General features: G+C 33.4%; 1 protein-coding gene across 1 annotated transcript; it reads right to left on the bottom strand.

Annotated features, from left to right (window-relative positions):
• Positions 1 to 1,134: 1,134 nt before the first annotated feature.
• Positions 1,135 to 11,575, bottom strand: LOC133325739 (putative inorganic phosphate cotransporter). Its single transcript, XM_061534461.1, has 5 exons — positions 11,523 to 11,575; positions 2,613 to 2,857; positions 1,760 to 2,549; positions 1,408 to 1,694; positions 1,135 to 1,341 (listed from the first exon to the last, which is right to left on the bottom strand). The coding sequence occupies exons 1-5, from the start codon at positions 11,560 to 11,562 to the stop codon at positions 1,135 to 1,137; spliced, it is 1,569 nt and encodes a 522-aa protein (XP_061390445.1). The 5' UTR covers positions 11,563 to 11,575.
• Positions 11,576 to 12,868: the final 1,293 nt, after the last annotated feature.

The following is a 12,868-nucleotide window of genomic DNA, read 5'->3' as shown; positions in this document are numbered from 1 at the left end:
AGGCGGGAAAATTAAATTTCTCAAGAGAATAAACTTTGATTGCTTTTTATTCAATACATCACACAAAAATAAAAAATTGTAAAAAATTGCGGATGTCTTTTTTTGACCGCTTGTTTATATATGAAGGAGTTGCCAGATCGAAACAAAATTTAACATGTGTTAATAACTTTTTTCTGTTTATGCCGTGCTTTTTATGCTAGTCTAAGAACTTTCAGACTGCCCTCGTACACTCCAGAAGGGCGTTATATGGATGTAGGGATGTTTGCTTTCTCTGTGACAACATAATTCACGCCCTCAAATATAAATTTGCTGGGTTGCTGGTAAATATTGTATTAGAGTATCTTTTAATTAACAGAAGCTATGTCTTTCAAAATCCTAATCGAAGGTCTTTACAATTTTCTGAACCCATACATATCAAACTTCACACTTTTCTATGTGCAATTGTTTGAAACTTGACCTTAAAATTGCAATCTATTCGCTCAGCCAATAATGACGGTACCAAATTTAGTAATTTGATACATAGTACCAAACAGGTTTTATTTCAGCACTAAATTGCACTAAATTTAGTACGTTTCGCACACTTATAGTACGCATTTTCATATCTCAGGTTAGAAAGCACGACCGCCTGTTATTTAGTGGTCCTTTCATTTATAGTCCATTCTGATCAGTAGCACATTCCAGAGGACTAGGCTTCTCGATACACCCTACCTTGTATTACTGCGAGAAAGTTCTTATGGTTACATTTTTGTTTGTTTTTTGTTTATTTTACATTTATTTATATTTAATAGAACTTAAAATAAGTACATACATTTAAAATTAGACTCATTTGGTTTTTGTTTGTGTTGTTTCCTTTAAGTACGAAGGCGGCAGGTTTTTTTTTATCTATTTTCCTTTTGTGTTGTAAATATAATTACATATACATATATATAAATTAATATTGGAGGTAGTATACTAGGCCTAACTTTAGTTAACAGCATTTTGTTGGGATAGTATAAAAAATAAATTGTCCATAAAATACTTTAAGAATCTCGTTTTTCGATTTTTTTACAATTAAGCTGAGTAACTTATGTATGTTGTCATGATAGAATATAACATCAACAAATTTCATTTCATCCTGGTGGGCTCAACATGCATTTAAGCTGTTGTACCATTTGTGGGTTTTCCACCATTCAATGGTGTACTTTCATCGGTGATGGCGGGCTTTTCTGGGTCATTTGTTTTTTGTGCTGTCTTATTCCAGGGTTGTTCTTCACCCGAACCGAAAATGGTGTAGATCACAAATTCAATGGAGAACAGGGCAATGGTAACAAAGAATATAATACGCCAGGCTCCAATGTTTTGCTATTTAGGAAATAAATAATTAAATTATTTTTTATTTTAAATGTGGATGTAGTATTTTAGACTTACATTTCCCTTGGTAATATAACCCACAAATAGTGGTACAATAATACCAGGCAAGGTGGCCACGGTGTTGGTCAAAGCCACCAAGGTACCAGCATAATTGGGAGCAATATCAATGTGATTTGAAAGGAAGCCGGAGAACATGCCACCCATAGCAACAATGCCCACGGTCATGACCACCACAGCAGCAGTGTGTTTACAGCCAATATAGCAGAGGATCAACAAGCAAATACCAGGAATGATGGTACAGATGCTGGTGGCAGTTTTACGGGCAATTGTGGTGTTGATTTTTTCTGTAAATTAATTTAAATGAAATTATTAATATTTTAGGAATTTTATACAAAATATAAACACTTACGCTTGGCCTTAAGACTATCCAAGGATTTGCCCAAAATCATACTGAAAATCAACATGGGGAAATAGGGCAGAGCACTGGCCACAGCATTACTGGACACATTGAAGGCCAACACCTGTTTCATGTAGAATGGAATTTCAATCAGGAACATGTACCAGCCCCAGTTGTTACAGCAATGAGCCACCAAAATTGCCCAGAATGGCACCGAGGTAAATACTTTTTTCCATGGCACTGGTGGATGTTCTTCCTTGGCACCATGTTGTTGATCACTGCCCAATGACGATGTAATCATTTGTCTTTCTTCGGGGCTAATGAATCTTTGTTTATTGGGATTATCCTGCACCAAAATAGTCCACAGCAGCATCCAAACGCAGCTAAGGCCACCCATAACATAGAAAACGGATTCCCAACCCAAACCGGCAGAGAGGACACCAGCCAAGAGAATAGAGATTGCAGTACCGAATGATGTACCCACATAGATAATGGTAGACATGACTGAACGTTCATTTGGTGGAGCCCAGGCAGCAATCATACAATGCATAGCGGGGAAAGTGGCACCACCACCAACACCCTCCAAGACACGCATAGCAATAAGACCGGCATAATGAAGCTCCGTTAAGACGGGGGTCAACAGGGTGCACACAACATTAATGCCCACCGAGAACAACATCACCCATTTGGCGGAGAAATTTTCAGCAATTCGGGCACCGGGTATTTGTGAGACCAAATAACCCCAGAAGTAACAGCTGAGAAGGGTGCCCTGCAAGGGTTCACTCCATACAAATGGACCGTCCTAAAAAAAAAAAACAAAATTAATTATAATATTTTTTTAATATTGGGGTTCTTTTATAATTACCGCTGCAGTTGTTGCTGTGGCATTGGCATCAGCTCCACCAGGTGGTGAGCAAATTTCAACATCACTTTGCTGCTCGGTCAAGTTGGATAATGTTTGTCCAGCACCACCGCCATGTGAACCATGTCCCACCGCTGTATGATTTAACATAGCCACCATGGCAACACTAAGATTTACTTTCAGACCATAAACAATGGCCATACCAATGGAACCCAACACCGCCAAGACATAACGAGCTGGCACACATTCTGTAAAGGAAAAAAAGAAACACACAAATTAGAAGCGAATTAAACCATTAATGTCATGCTAAAGGGTTGGGTTATGTGTCTCCCCCCATAAAATCTAAAGACAGTCCTTTAAATGACTTTCAGGATTTCCTCGTTTAGCTATTGCACGAATTGATAAAAGGTGTTTTTTTATTGAAATGTAAGAAAAAATGGTATTTAGAAGGATGGGCGAATAATCTTGCAATTTTGTTTTGACCATAAAGTGTGTTACGTTTTATTTATGAGGTATTGTAATGGGACATTTTGGCTTGGTTTGTTGGAAAAAAAAGGAGATAATTTTTTTCCACGTGGTGTTTGACAAATAAGAATGGAATTTTTGTGTTTCGTTGACCTACTTATTGTGCTGATTTCGATAAAAGTATTCAAACTAAAAATGTACAGGAAAAAATTAGACAATGTTAAAGAGACTAAGCATTTCTCGGAATAATTGTTAAGGTGCAGAATAATTGAAAAAAAGTTATAATGACTTTATGACCTGCTGATATAATGATATTAGTCAATTTCAATTCTGTATTTTATAGGTGAGACAATTGCCGCAAATAAAAATGTCTTATGTAATTTGGGTATAACTCTAACAAAACATTTCGAAATATTTTAAAAACGGGCTCTTAGGTCGAAGGGAAAGAATATATATAATATATATATATATATATATATATATATATATATATATATATATATAAACACAATAAGTGACACCTGTTGCTCAGGATGTAATAAAAAACCCATCTTAAATAAAATTATATTAATTATATTCTATTTTAAATTGATAACAATTTTAGGGTCATGTGACAAATCGGGCTACATGCAATTCCGATATGCTACACTTGTTTCCGGTAATAAAAAAAAACATATAATTAATTATTTTTTATGTGAGAATTATTGTTCTCTTTTAATAGCGGTTTTCCCTTGTTTTCCCTTTTTTAAAATTGATATTTGTGAACGGGAACAAATACAATGTAATACTAGAGATAGTTTAGTCAGGAGAAAGGTGACTGTGGAAGTGCCCATATACAGTTTAAGTTATTTCTTCCCTAGTAATAACAATGAGATAATTTGAGGTTTAGCATCCAAGTTCCAGAAATCAAGCATAAATACCTGCCTTCTCGAACTCGATCTTACGGATATTGTAAATGTAATAGACCCTAGTTTTTTGATAGCTTTCATATAACGAAGTCTTCCGGTTTTTTATTTTTAAGGATCAGGAGATATTTTGAAGGTCAATCGAATTGGTTATAATTTGGCATTTTGAATATTCTAAAAGCCAGGGGCTTTTCGAAAAAAAACTTTGTCGGATATACAGTAGACCACGGATATAAGAACATCTTATATAAGAAAAACACGGATGTAAGAAAACGTTTCACTCATAAATGAAAACAGTTTGTTATATATAATACATTCATATAAGAAAAACCCGCGTATAAGAACAAATTTCTAGATTGTTTTGATGTTCTTATATCCGTGGTCTACTGTACCGCCAAATTCGCGATTTTTAATAATTTATATTTATATTGGCCATGAATTGGTTGCAATTGGAACCACCACACCTCGGAATAATCATCGGAGACGCCATAAAGGTCTGTTATTTTTCATGCCGGTACACGATTACTATACCAAATCGTGTACCGTGTACCCCAAATGATTGTACATTAAATTTGTCATTCCGTTTGCAACACGTGGAAACATTCACCGCAGACCCCATAAAATATCAGCTTATTCTGGACATCAATTCACCATGAATTTTTTCCATATTCTCTTTAAAGGTATTCTGAACCAGAACTCGAATTTTCACATATCCCTTATTCTGAATAAAGTTTGAAAGCGAAAAAATCAGCTTTCGGGAAAAATTAAAAATTTGTGCGAAATACAAAAATATAAGTATTAGAGTATTTTCGAGTAATGTGGACCACCATATTCTTTTTTTGATATTGTGGGCGTAACGTAAAGTGTTCGACTATGGTGCAAAAACGTTCGACTATTGTAGTAAAAATGTTAAAATCACACCTTTACAATCAGAGCTACATTTTCAACATTGCAATTATTGCAATATTAAAAACCTAGTTTGATGTTTGTTTTCACTAATTAGGAAAACATTTATCAAGGCGGCATTGACATATTTCAGGCATTTTCTTAGATATGGGGGATGGTCCACATTGGACGCATAGTCCACATTACCCGAAGTTACTCTAAATATTTTTATAAAAAATATCAACACAATACTTATTCTATGACGATTTTGAATATTATAAATGGGTGTATGCATATTTTAAAATTAAAAATAACAAATAAAATGCCATTGGAAATCCTATTGATAACGATGCATGCTCAACCAAATATTGCCACGGAATGAAAAAGAGCAATATGGAATATTTAAGCCGAGTTTGATGCGAAATAAATACATTTTGTATGAGAATTTGTCTCTCCAGAAAAAAAAATATATTAAAAAATACAGGAAAAACGACGTAGCCAAATTTGGGCCAAACCTTTGTGGCCCAATGTTGCCCATAGTCAACAAAATGTTTTAGAGCTTATATTTTATATGCAGCTAGTAGATATTAATATATATCTACTAGCTTTGGATTTCATATGTCAAGACCTGATTATGGACGACACATATCAAAAGAAAAATCAAAAAAAAAAAATCTAAATGTTGGTAAAGTTATGAGCTTTTCAATATAGAGAAGAGATAAATTTGTGAATACAGTCCAAATAATTTAAATCGCTTCGACATAGCCAAATTTTGATTCTTGTAAAATTGAATATATAGAATAATTTAAAATAATTTTTCTGACGATTTTGCATTTGATTTTCTTGATATTTGACTTTAATTTTTCCGAAAGAATGTACTGTATCTCCCGAATGCAAAAATATATCGATGTAAAATTTTGTGCATATCCTATTTAGGATAGTTGCATTTAATCTGTGAACAGAAATTTGTTCTAAGATTGCGGAAAAAATTCGGGGCTCAAAGAGTTAACAGTGAAAAAACTGTTTTCTTTCAAATGTATCTTGTGCACGATTTGAAGGATGAAATAAAGGAGAAGGAGCATATCATAAAATAATGGTCCACTTTGAGAATTTGGGGAGATAAAATATCGAAATGAAATAAAAAGGCACACAAGTAGTGAAATAATATACTACGAATTAATTTAATTCAATCGCTAATTTGTTCCCATTATTCATTGAGTCGTTGACATCGTTAATTTTTTTTTTTTACACTTTTGGCTTCTCCCCATTCATTCAGAATAAGGCGAAAATGTGAAGGCGAAACATTTTTCAAAAGCGAGATCTCTCCCTAGCGAATATCCAAAATAAGGCCGATAGTATCAACTAATAATATGAAAATAATAAAATATGTTTTCCGACACTGAAAATAATATTAAAATTATTCTGGATTTCTCCTAAAAAGTTCGTTAATTTTGTTTCACATTCACGATACTTTCCTGCATATATTCTTGGCGATCAAATATATACACATTCCCATTTTGTTGGCATACGTCCAAAAATTCATAATAAAAAATTAGTTGAAAAATATTTTTATTTAGGAAATTTATTAGCACGTGCTTAGTTATGATTTTATAGACCATAGATTTTTGAACTAACAATCACATCTAAATATTATTGTAAATTAAACTTCCCCTGGATATAGGAAATTTTGGGAAATGATTTTGAAAAGATGCCGTTGAAGAAGTTTTGTAAACTGTGAGCCCGACATTATTGAAATATGTGAAATAAAACAGAGGTATATAGGGGATATGTCTAATATGGAACTATATTAATAATATCATATAAGAAATTTTAAAATTCGACCAATTTATTTTAAATATTTAGAAAAAAAATAATAAATTTAGAAATAATAAATTTAAAAAAAATAAATTTAGAAAAAATTATAACCGACAACATGAGTACAACAGGTGCATGTTTTGTTTTTATGTCGGACCACTACAATCATTTCCATAACATTACTTCCGTATCACATTAAAAAAATATTTATCATATTCGATTAGAGTGCCTTAATGAAATTATTGTTAAGGTTGGTGGTGATATTCAATCAAACAAAGCAAATTAATCCCTGCGATAACGAAATATGTTGCGATAAAAGGTCTGGGCATCACTACCCAATGTAGTGGAGAACACATGATTTATCAACAAATGGTCATAACGATTCGCGTGGACAGTAGAGTCCAAAATAAAGATAACATATATATATTTAACCTAGAAACACAATTACAAATGTTATTATAATGTTTTTAAAAATAAACTCATGTCTGGGAATGGTCACAGATCGCATATCGATCTTGACAAAATTAAAGAAATAAATCGTAATCATAACATGTCTGTGAAAATAATCAATTTTGTAAAAAAATAATGTTTATTTATTCTACTCTAAATAGCCTTGTGGTTAACCGCAAGTTTTTTTAATTTAATCGAACGGAATTTCTAGTAAAAGTCGGCATATACCGTAATTTATTACGAGGGCAGTTCGGAAAGTTTTAGCCTATCACAAAAAGCGCGGTATAAACAGAAAAAAGTTAAGACACCTATTTCATGTGTTCACAACAGAGATGGACGTTTCCAAAACTCTTTTTTCTGTTTAAACCTCGCTTTTTGTGCTAGGCCAAGAATTTCCCGAACTGCCGTCGTATAAATAATGGTCACTTTTTATTAATCTTAGAAGCAAAAATCCCACAAACTCATGCTGTAACGGTATGAAAAGTAGCCAAGGTCCGATACGGAGAAACAAAAAAGGAAGAAATGAAACAAAAAGGAAGAGAACAAGATGAACAAAGAAAAAATAAAGAAAGAAAAATTGCGGTAGTAACATTGGAGTTACGTTTACCAAAAATCGGTTTGGAAATTCTGGCCATGACCTTCAAAATGCCTAAAATGGTATTAATACGTTGGAAAATGATTCTTTGGCCTTTAAATTCATAAAATCATTTGTGATCCTTATTTTCGGACTACGTTGAAAAATTGAGGCTACAGTCTTTTAATTCATAAAATAAGTGTGGACACCTATATTGAGGATATATCATAAAATGGACCAGCTTTGAAAATATTCTGTCAAGTTACAGGAGTTTTTTATCCTCCGAGGAACCGAAATGCCAACACATGCCACAACATTCAAAGCGTTGTTGTGGCAATAGGCTATTTATTTTATACCATAAGGTGGAGTGTATACTAAATTTGGGATTCCGTTTGTAAAACCTCGAAATATTCACCTGAGGCCCCATAAGGTATATATTCTTTATCAGAATAAAATTATATCTCGATGTACCCATGTCCGTCTGTTGAAATCACGATAGAGATCGCAATATTTAAAATAAATCCCTGAAATTTTGCACAGACATTGCTAGTACTCCTAGAATGTTTGGTATTGCAAATGGGATATATCGGTCCATGTTTTGATGTAGCCCCCATATAACGGTAGCTCCCAATATTCGATATTTTGGGGATTTTAGACTCCTTTTTGAACCGAATTGTCTGTAATTTTGTATTCTGTTTGGGTTCAAAAATTATTAATATTGACCCAAGTTTCAGGGTAGCTCCCATATAAAGGCAACATCCCAATATTCGTTATATTGGGGATTTTGAACACGTTATTCAGCCAATTTGGCTATTATTCGGTATTTTGGGTTCTCATTGTATAGAGCATCTCCGTACCAAAAATTATTAATTTTGACCCAAGTTTTAGGGTAGCTCCCATATAACGGTACCCGCCAATATTTGATATTTTGTCAAATCTCACATAAAAAATTATTAATATTGAGCCAAGTTTCAAAGTGGCCCCCATATAATGGTACTACCTATATTCGACATTTTGGCGAGTTTGGACACGTTTTTCAACCGAATTGACTGTAATTTGGTATTTTGTATCTTCATTGGGTGTCATATCTTACTACCAAAAACTATCAATATCGATATCCGTTGTAGCACCATATAACGGTAACCCTACTTTTTTTTGATAATTGAAATTGTTTTTTATATGTTCTATTTTCTATTATAACATGAGTTTCCTCCTAGGAGCCCTCACTTATTTTAGATTTTATTATTTTTATATTGACGCCTCCGAACCATAGTATGCTAAGTCGACTTAGCATGTTTTAAAGTTCTCTGAAATTCTGGTAATCATCGGCCAATCCAAACCAAAGTTATAAGCAAAAATGTACTTAGCATGGCACATAAGCTTCCATACTTGAAAGCTTCTGCTGAAATATTGTAGTCGATTTTCACAATTCTCAGTAGATACTAATTTTTTATCATTAGCGGATGCATTAAAACTTCCCAACCAAGCTCCCGAAGTTTCTGGTAATGTAACTGTGTGTGGCCTAGCGTTGTCCTGGTGGAACACGACACCTCTCCTGTAGGCCGTTTCTGGTCAATTGTTATCTTCAAACGGTCCTGTTGTTGACAGTAGAGATCAGAATTTACTGTTTGTCCATATGGAAGCAACTCGTAATAAAGAATCCCCTTACAGACCCACCAAATGCACAGCAGAACCTTCCTGTCCGTTAGTCCTGTTTTGGCCACCGTTTGAGGTGCTTCACCGCTCTTTGATCACGATCGCACAGGGCTATCGTATGTGATCCATTTCCCATCTAATGGCACCATCCGTTTAAGAAATGGGTCTGTCTCATTCCGTTTGGCCAAGGCTTCGCAGATGGAAATACGATTCATCCTATTTTTTCTGTTAATTAGAGTGGCACCCAAACATCGAGCTTCTTTTTGAATTCAGCTTTGTGTAAATGGCGATGTTACGACAGCTAACATGCCGGTCAACTTCGATCACTTCTCCGATTTTATCGACATTTTCTTAATTAAGTCTGTTATCCTCCGGTAAACTGAAATATCGAATTAGTAAAAACGAATCAGAACTGAACTGAGTTAGATTCTGACTATTATTTACACACGACACCAATCGAACCCGAAAATAATTTTTATTACCTATGTAAAATACAACCTAGGAACAAAATTAAATTAAAATCTGCTAAGAATGTCACAGATATGCAAATCCAAAAACTACTATTGTAAACCACAAAATTTAAATCCCATGTATATTTACCTTGGAAGGTTATTGCAAATGTTTTTTGCAAAATAGTCAGGCTGAATCCCAGTTTGTTGTTTTTATAAAAAAAAAACAACTATTAATTAGTGGGGAATGTATGGCATTGTTTGCCGAGGGGTAAGGCGGGAGGACTATAGTTTCGGATCACGCCACTGATCCTCATCAGTTCTCTTAGTTGTTTGTTGGGATATTCTCCCCAGAAGCTATTGCTTCTATACAAAAAAACCTTTCAAATGTCTCTTGTAACTAAGCGAAGTACTTATTGCAAATAATTTCCAAGAATGAAATTTTTCGTATTCAAATTTCAGGTGATTATTCTGAATAACAAATTTGTTCTAGAATACCAAAAGTTACGGTTAAAATGTATCTCATTGCGGAGGGTGGCTGTAGGTGCGACTTTTTCTAAAATTGTTTGTGAATTTTTTTCAACTCCATTGTCTTGGATATTATTATAAAAAATAAATCTATTTACATATGTTCAGAAATCGTCAAGATTTATCCTTTCTTTGCTTCGGATATTTTTATTTAAAACCAATCATCTTTTGACATAGGTATATACGTATATTCGGAAATCGTACAAATTCCGTTGGATATTTTTTATTAAATTTATTTTAGAATCGATTATTGTAAACATAAACTCCATTCCGCCCAAATGGCCATTATTTTTTTAAAATTTACAAAAGTAACACTTTTTTGCTTCACTGTTTTATTGCTAAAAAAAGCATATGGAAATAAACAAAAATTGAATAAAATAAACAAATATGTATTCCATACGATTATTTGGGCCATATGCATTCAGTAGATACTGCAACGTATCCGTGCATTTCAATTAGCAATTCGATACGTAATTCTGCTGGTATTCGATATGTATTCAGTAAAATGGGCTATAACATATTTTAACCATTTTTAAGAACAACACAAAACATTACACACGACAAATTATGCAAAACGAATTCAATGAATTTCATGATTGATTGACAGTTAAATTAAAAGATCAGCCGAAATCCTCCGTTGACATCCAAATGACCTTTGTAGAAAATACAATAAAAAACCCGAAGTGTCCAAGCAACCACCTACACACACACATGAACGAAAATAAAGAAGACACATAACTTTATTATGATTGCAAAAAGCATACGCCTTGTTGTCCTGAAAGTCCTACAGGATAAAGGATAAGTGTGCGTGGGGTGTTCTTGTTGTTGTTATGGTGGATTGTGCGTGTACACTTTTACTGATTTCTTATTGGTTTCCCCTCCTGTATTTCTTCTAATGACCTTTAAATATTTGGAAAAGGTCGCACGTGTATTATGACATTTGTCATGTTATTTAGACGTTACAATCGCGGCGAAATGATGAAATTCCAATATAATTTCTTTTAATAAACTATGTGAAATTATTCATCCAAAAAATTATTCAATCAAAAAAGTCATTTCTTCTATCTTCTGTATTCCTCTACGAATTTCAAAATGGTATGAGAAGTTATCATCACCGTTACTATTTTTTCCATTGTTTTCCTTTTTGGAGTTGTTTTTGGTTTTTTTGGGTTTCACATTCACTTACTTCCTAAAATACTTCCTCTTGCAGGCACTTCCTCCGTCATATTTTCGTTTTTTTGTTTTCACACAATAATCACTATTCAAATGTAAATTTTCCTTTCTTTCAATTTATGGCTTTATTTCTAATTTTCTTTTTTTTATTATTATTTCACAGCACATAAAATTCTTCTTTGACGTTTTTGGATTTAAATTCTTTCAACGTTATATTTTTCTGTTTTGTTTAAATGTGTCGGCTCTTGCCGTTTTTTCGTTGTCGATAGACAACCAGCAACGCTTTACTAACAACTGCTACAGATTTCTGGATAACTTGGCGCTTTTAGTTGTTTACCACTACCAAACACTCGTGTCTCTTTTTATGCTCTTTTACAGACACTCTTGTTCGCTCTCTCTCTCTTTCTGTTCTGTCAATAACAGTTCTAGGGCAATATAAACCTGCCTAGAAAGCTTTACAAAACCTTTCATGTTTAATAAGGGCTTCGTTGCTGCTATCGCCATAAACAAAAAAAATAGTGCGTGAGAGCGAAAGAGAGACCAATATGAAAAGTGCGTGAGATTAATTGTTTGTTATGGAACGAACACTTTGCTTATCATTGTTTATGTTGAATGCATCTGTTAGTTCGTTAAATTTGGTTCTGCGTCTTATTTCCAAAACAAAACAATGCATAATGGAGTGTGTATGTATGTGTGTGATGTTTTGGTTTTGTTCTTATTACTGTACTCAGTAAAATGTACTGTGACGTCATATAGAAATGTTTATTCCATTGGGGGGATAGTAGTCTATCGTATCGTCCACGTGCTGCTACCAGGGCTGCCATATTTGCCGATTTATCGGCATTTTGACGATTTTTCACTCTAAAAATGGAAAATGCCGATTTTCCGATTTTTGCCTCAAAATTGCCGATATTTCAACAATCGACAAAAATTGTCTAACTTTTTAATTTAATACGGCGTTACCATACAAACATATAAAATTGGCAGCTTTAATCATTATAACTATCGACGACTCCCCGCAGCCGTTTTCAATGGCTTAGAAATCTGCATTGTTTGACAGCATTGTACTCTGTCTAGTTTACATTTTACATCGAATGAGGCAAATCTTTAGACTCCGAGTTTAGGGAGTTAAACTTTCTGAATTTTGAAGAAATTTTTGAAAATGCAGAATATAATTTAAAAAGTTTTTGGAAAAAAATTTCCGACTCCAATTTAGCTTTTCCAGTTTTCTCTAAATTTGTACAAAGAATTATGGTTCTTCCACAGATCTACATTTTTTGTAGATAAATGAATCTTTTATGTTATTTTTTTATACAGAATTGAATTTGTTATCTTTTTTTAGTGTAATAAAAAAATATT

Source organism: Musca vetustissima, unplaced genomic scaffold (genome assembly GCF_032173495.1).
Source record: "Musca vetustissima isolate MV318-11 ecotype Yass unplaced genomic scaffold, APGP_CSIRO_Mvet_v1 utg101363, whole genome shotgun sequence".
In the NCBI taxonomy this organism is placed as follows: Eukaryota; Metazoa; Arthropoda; class Insecta; order Diptera; family Muscidae; genus Musca; species Musca vetustissima.
The sequence above is the reverse complement of the archived record's forward strand: the minus strand, read 5'-3'. Positions and strand labels throughout refer to the sequence as shown.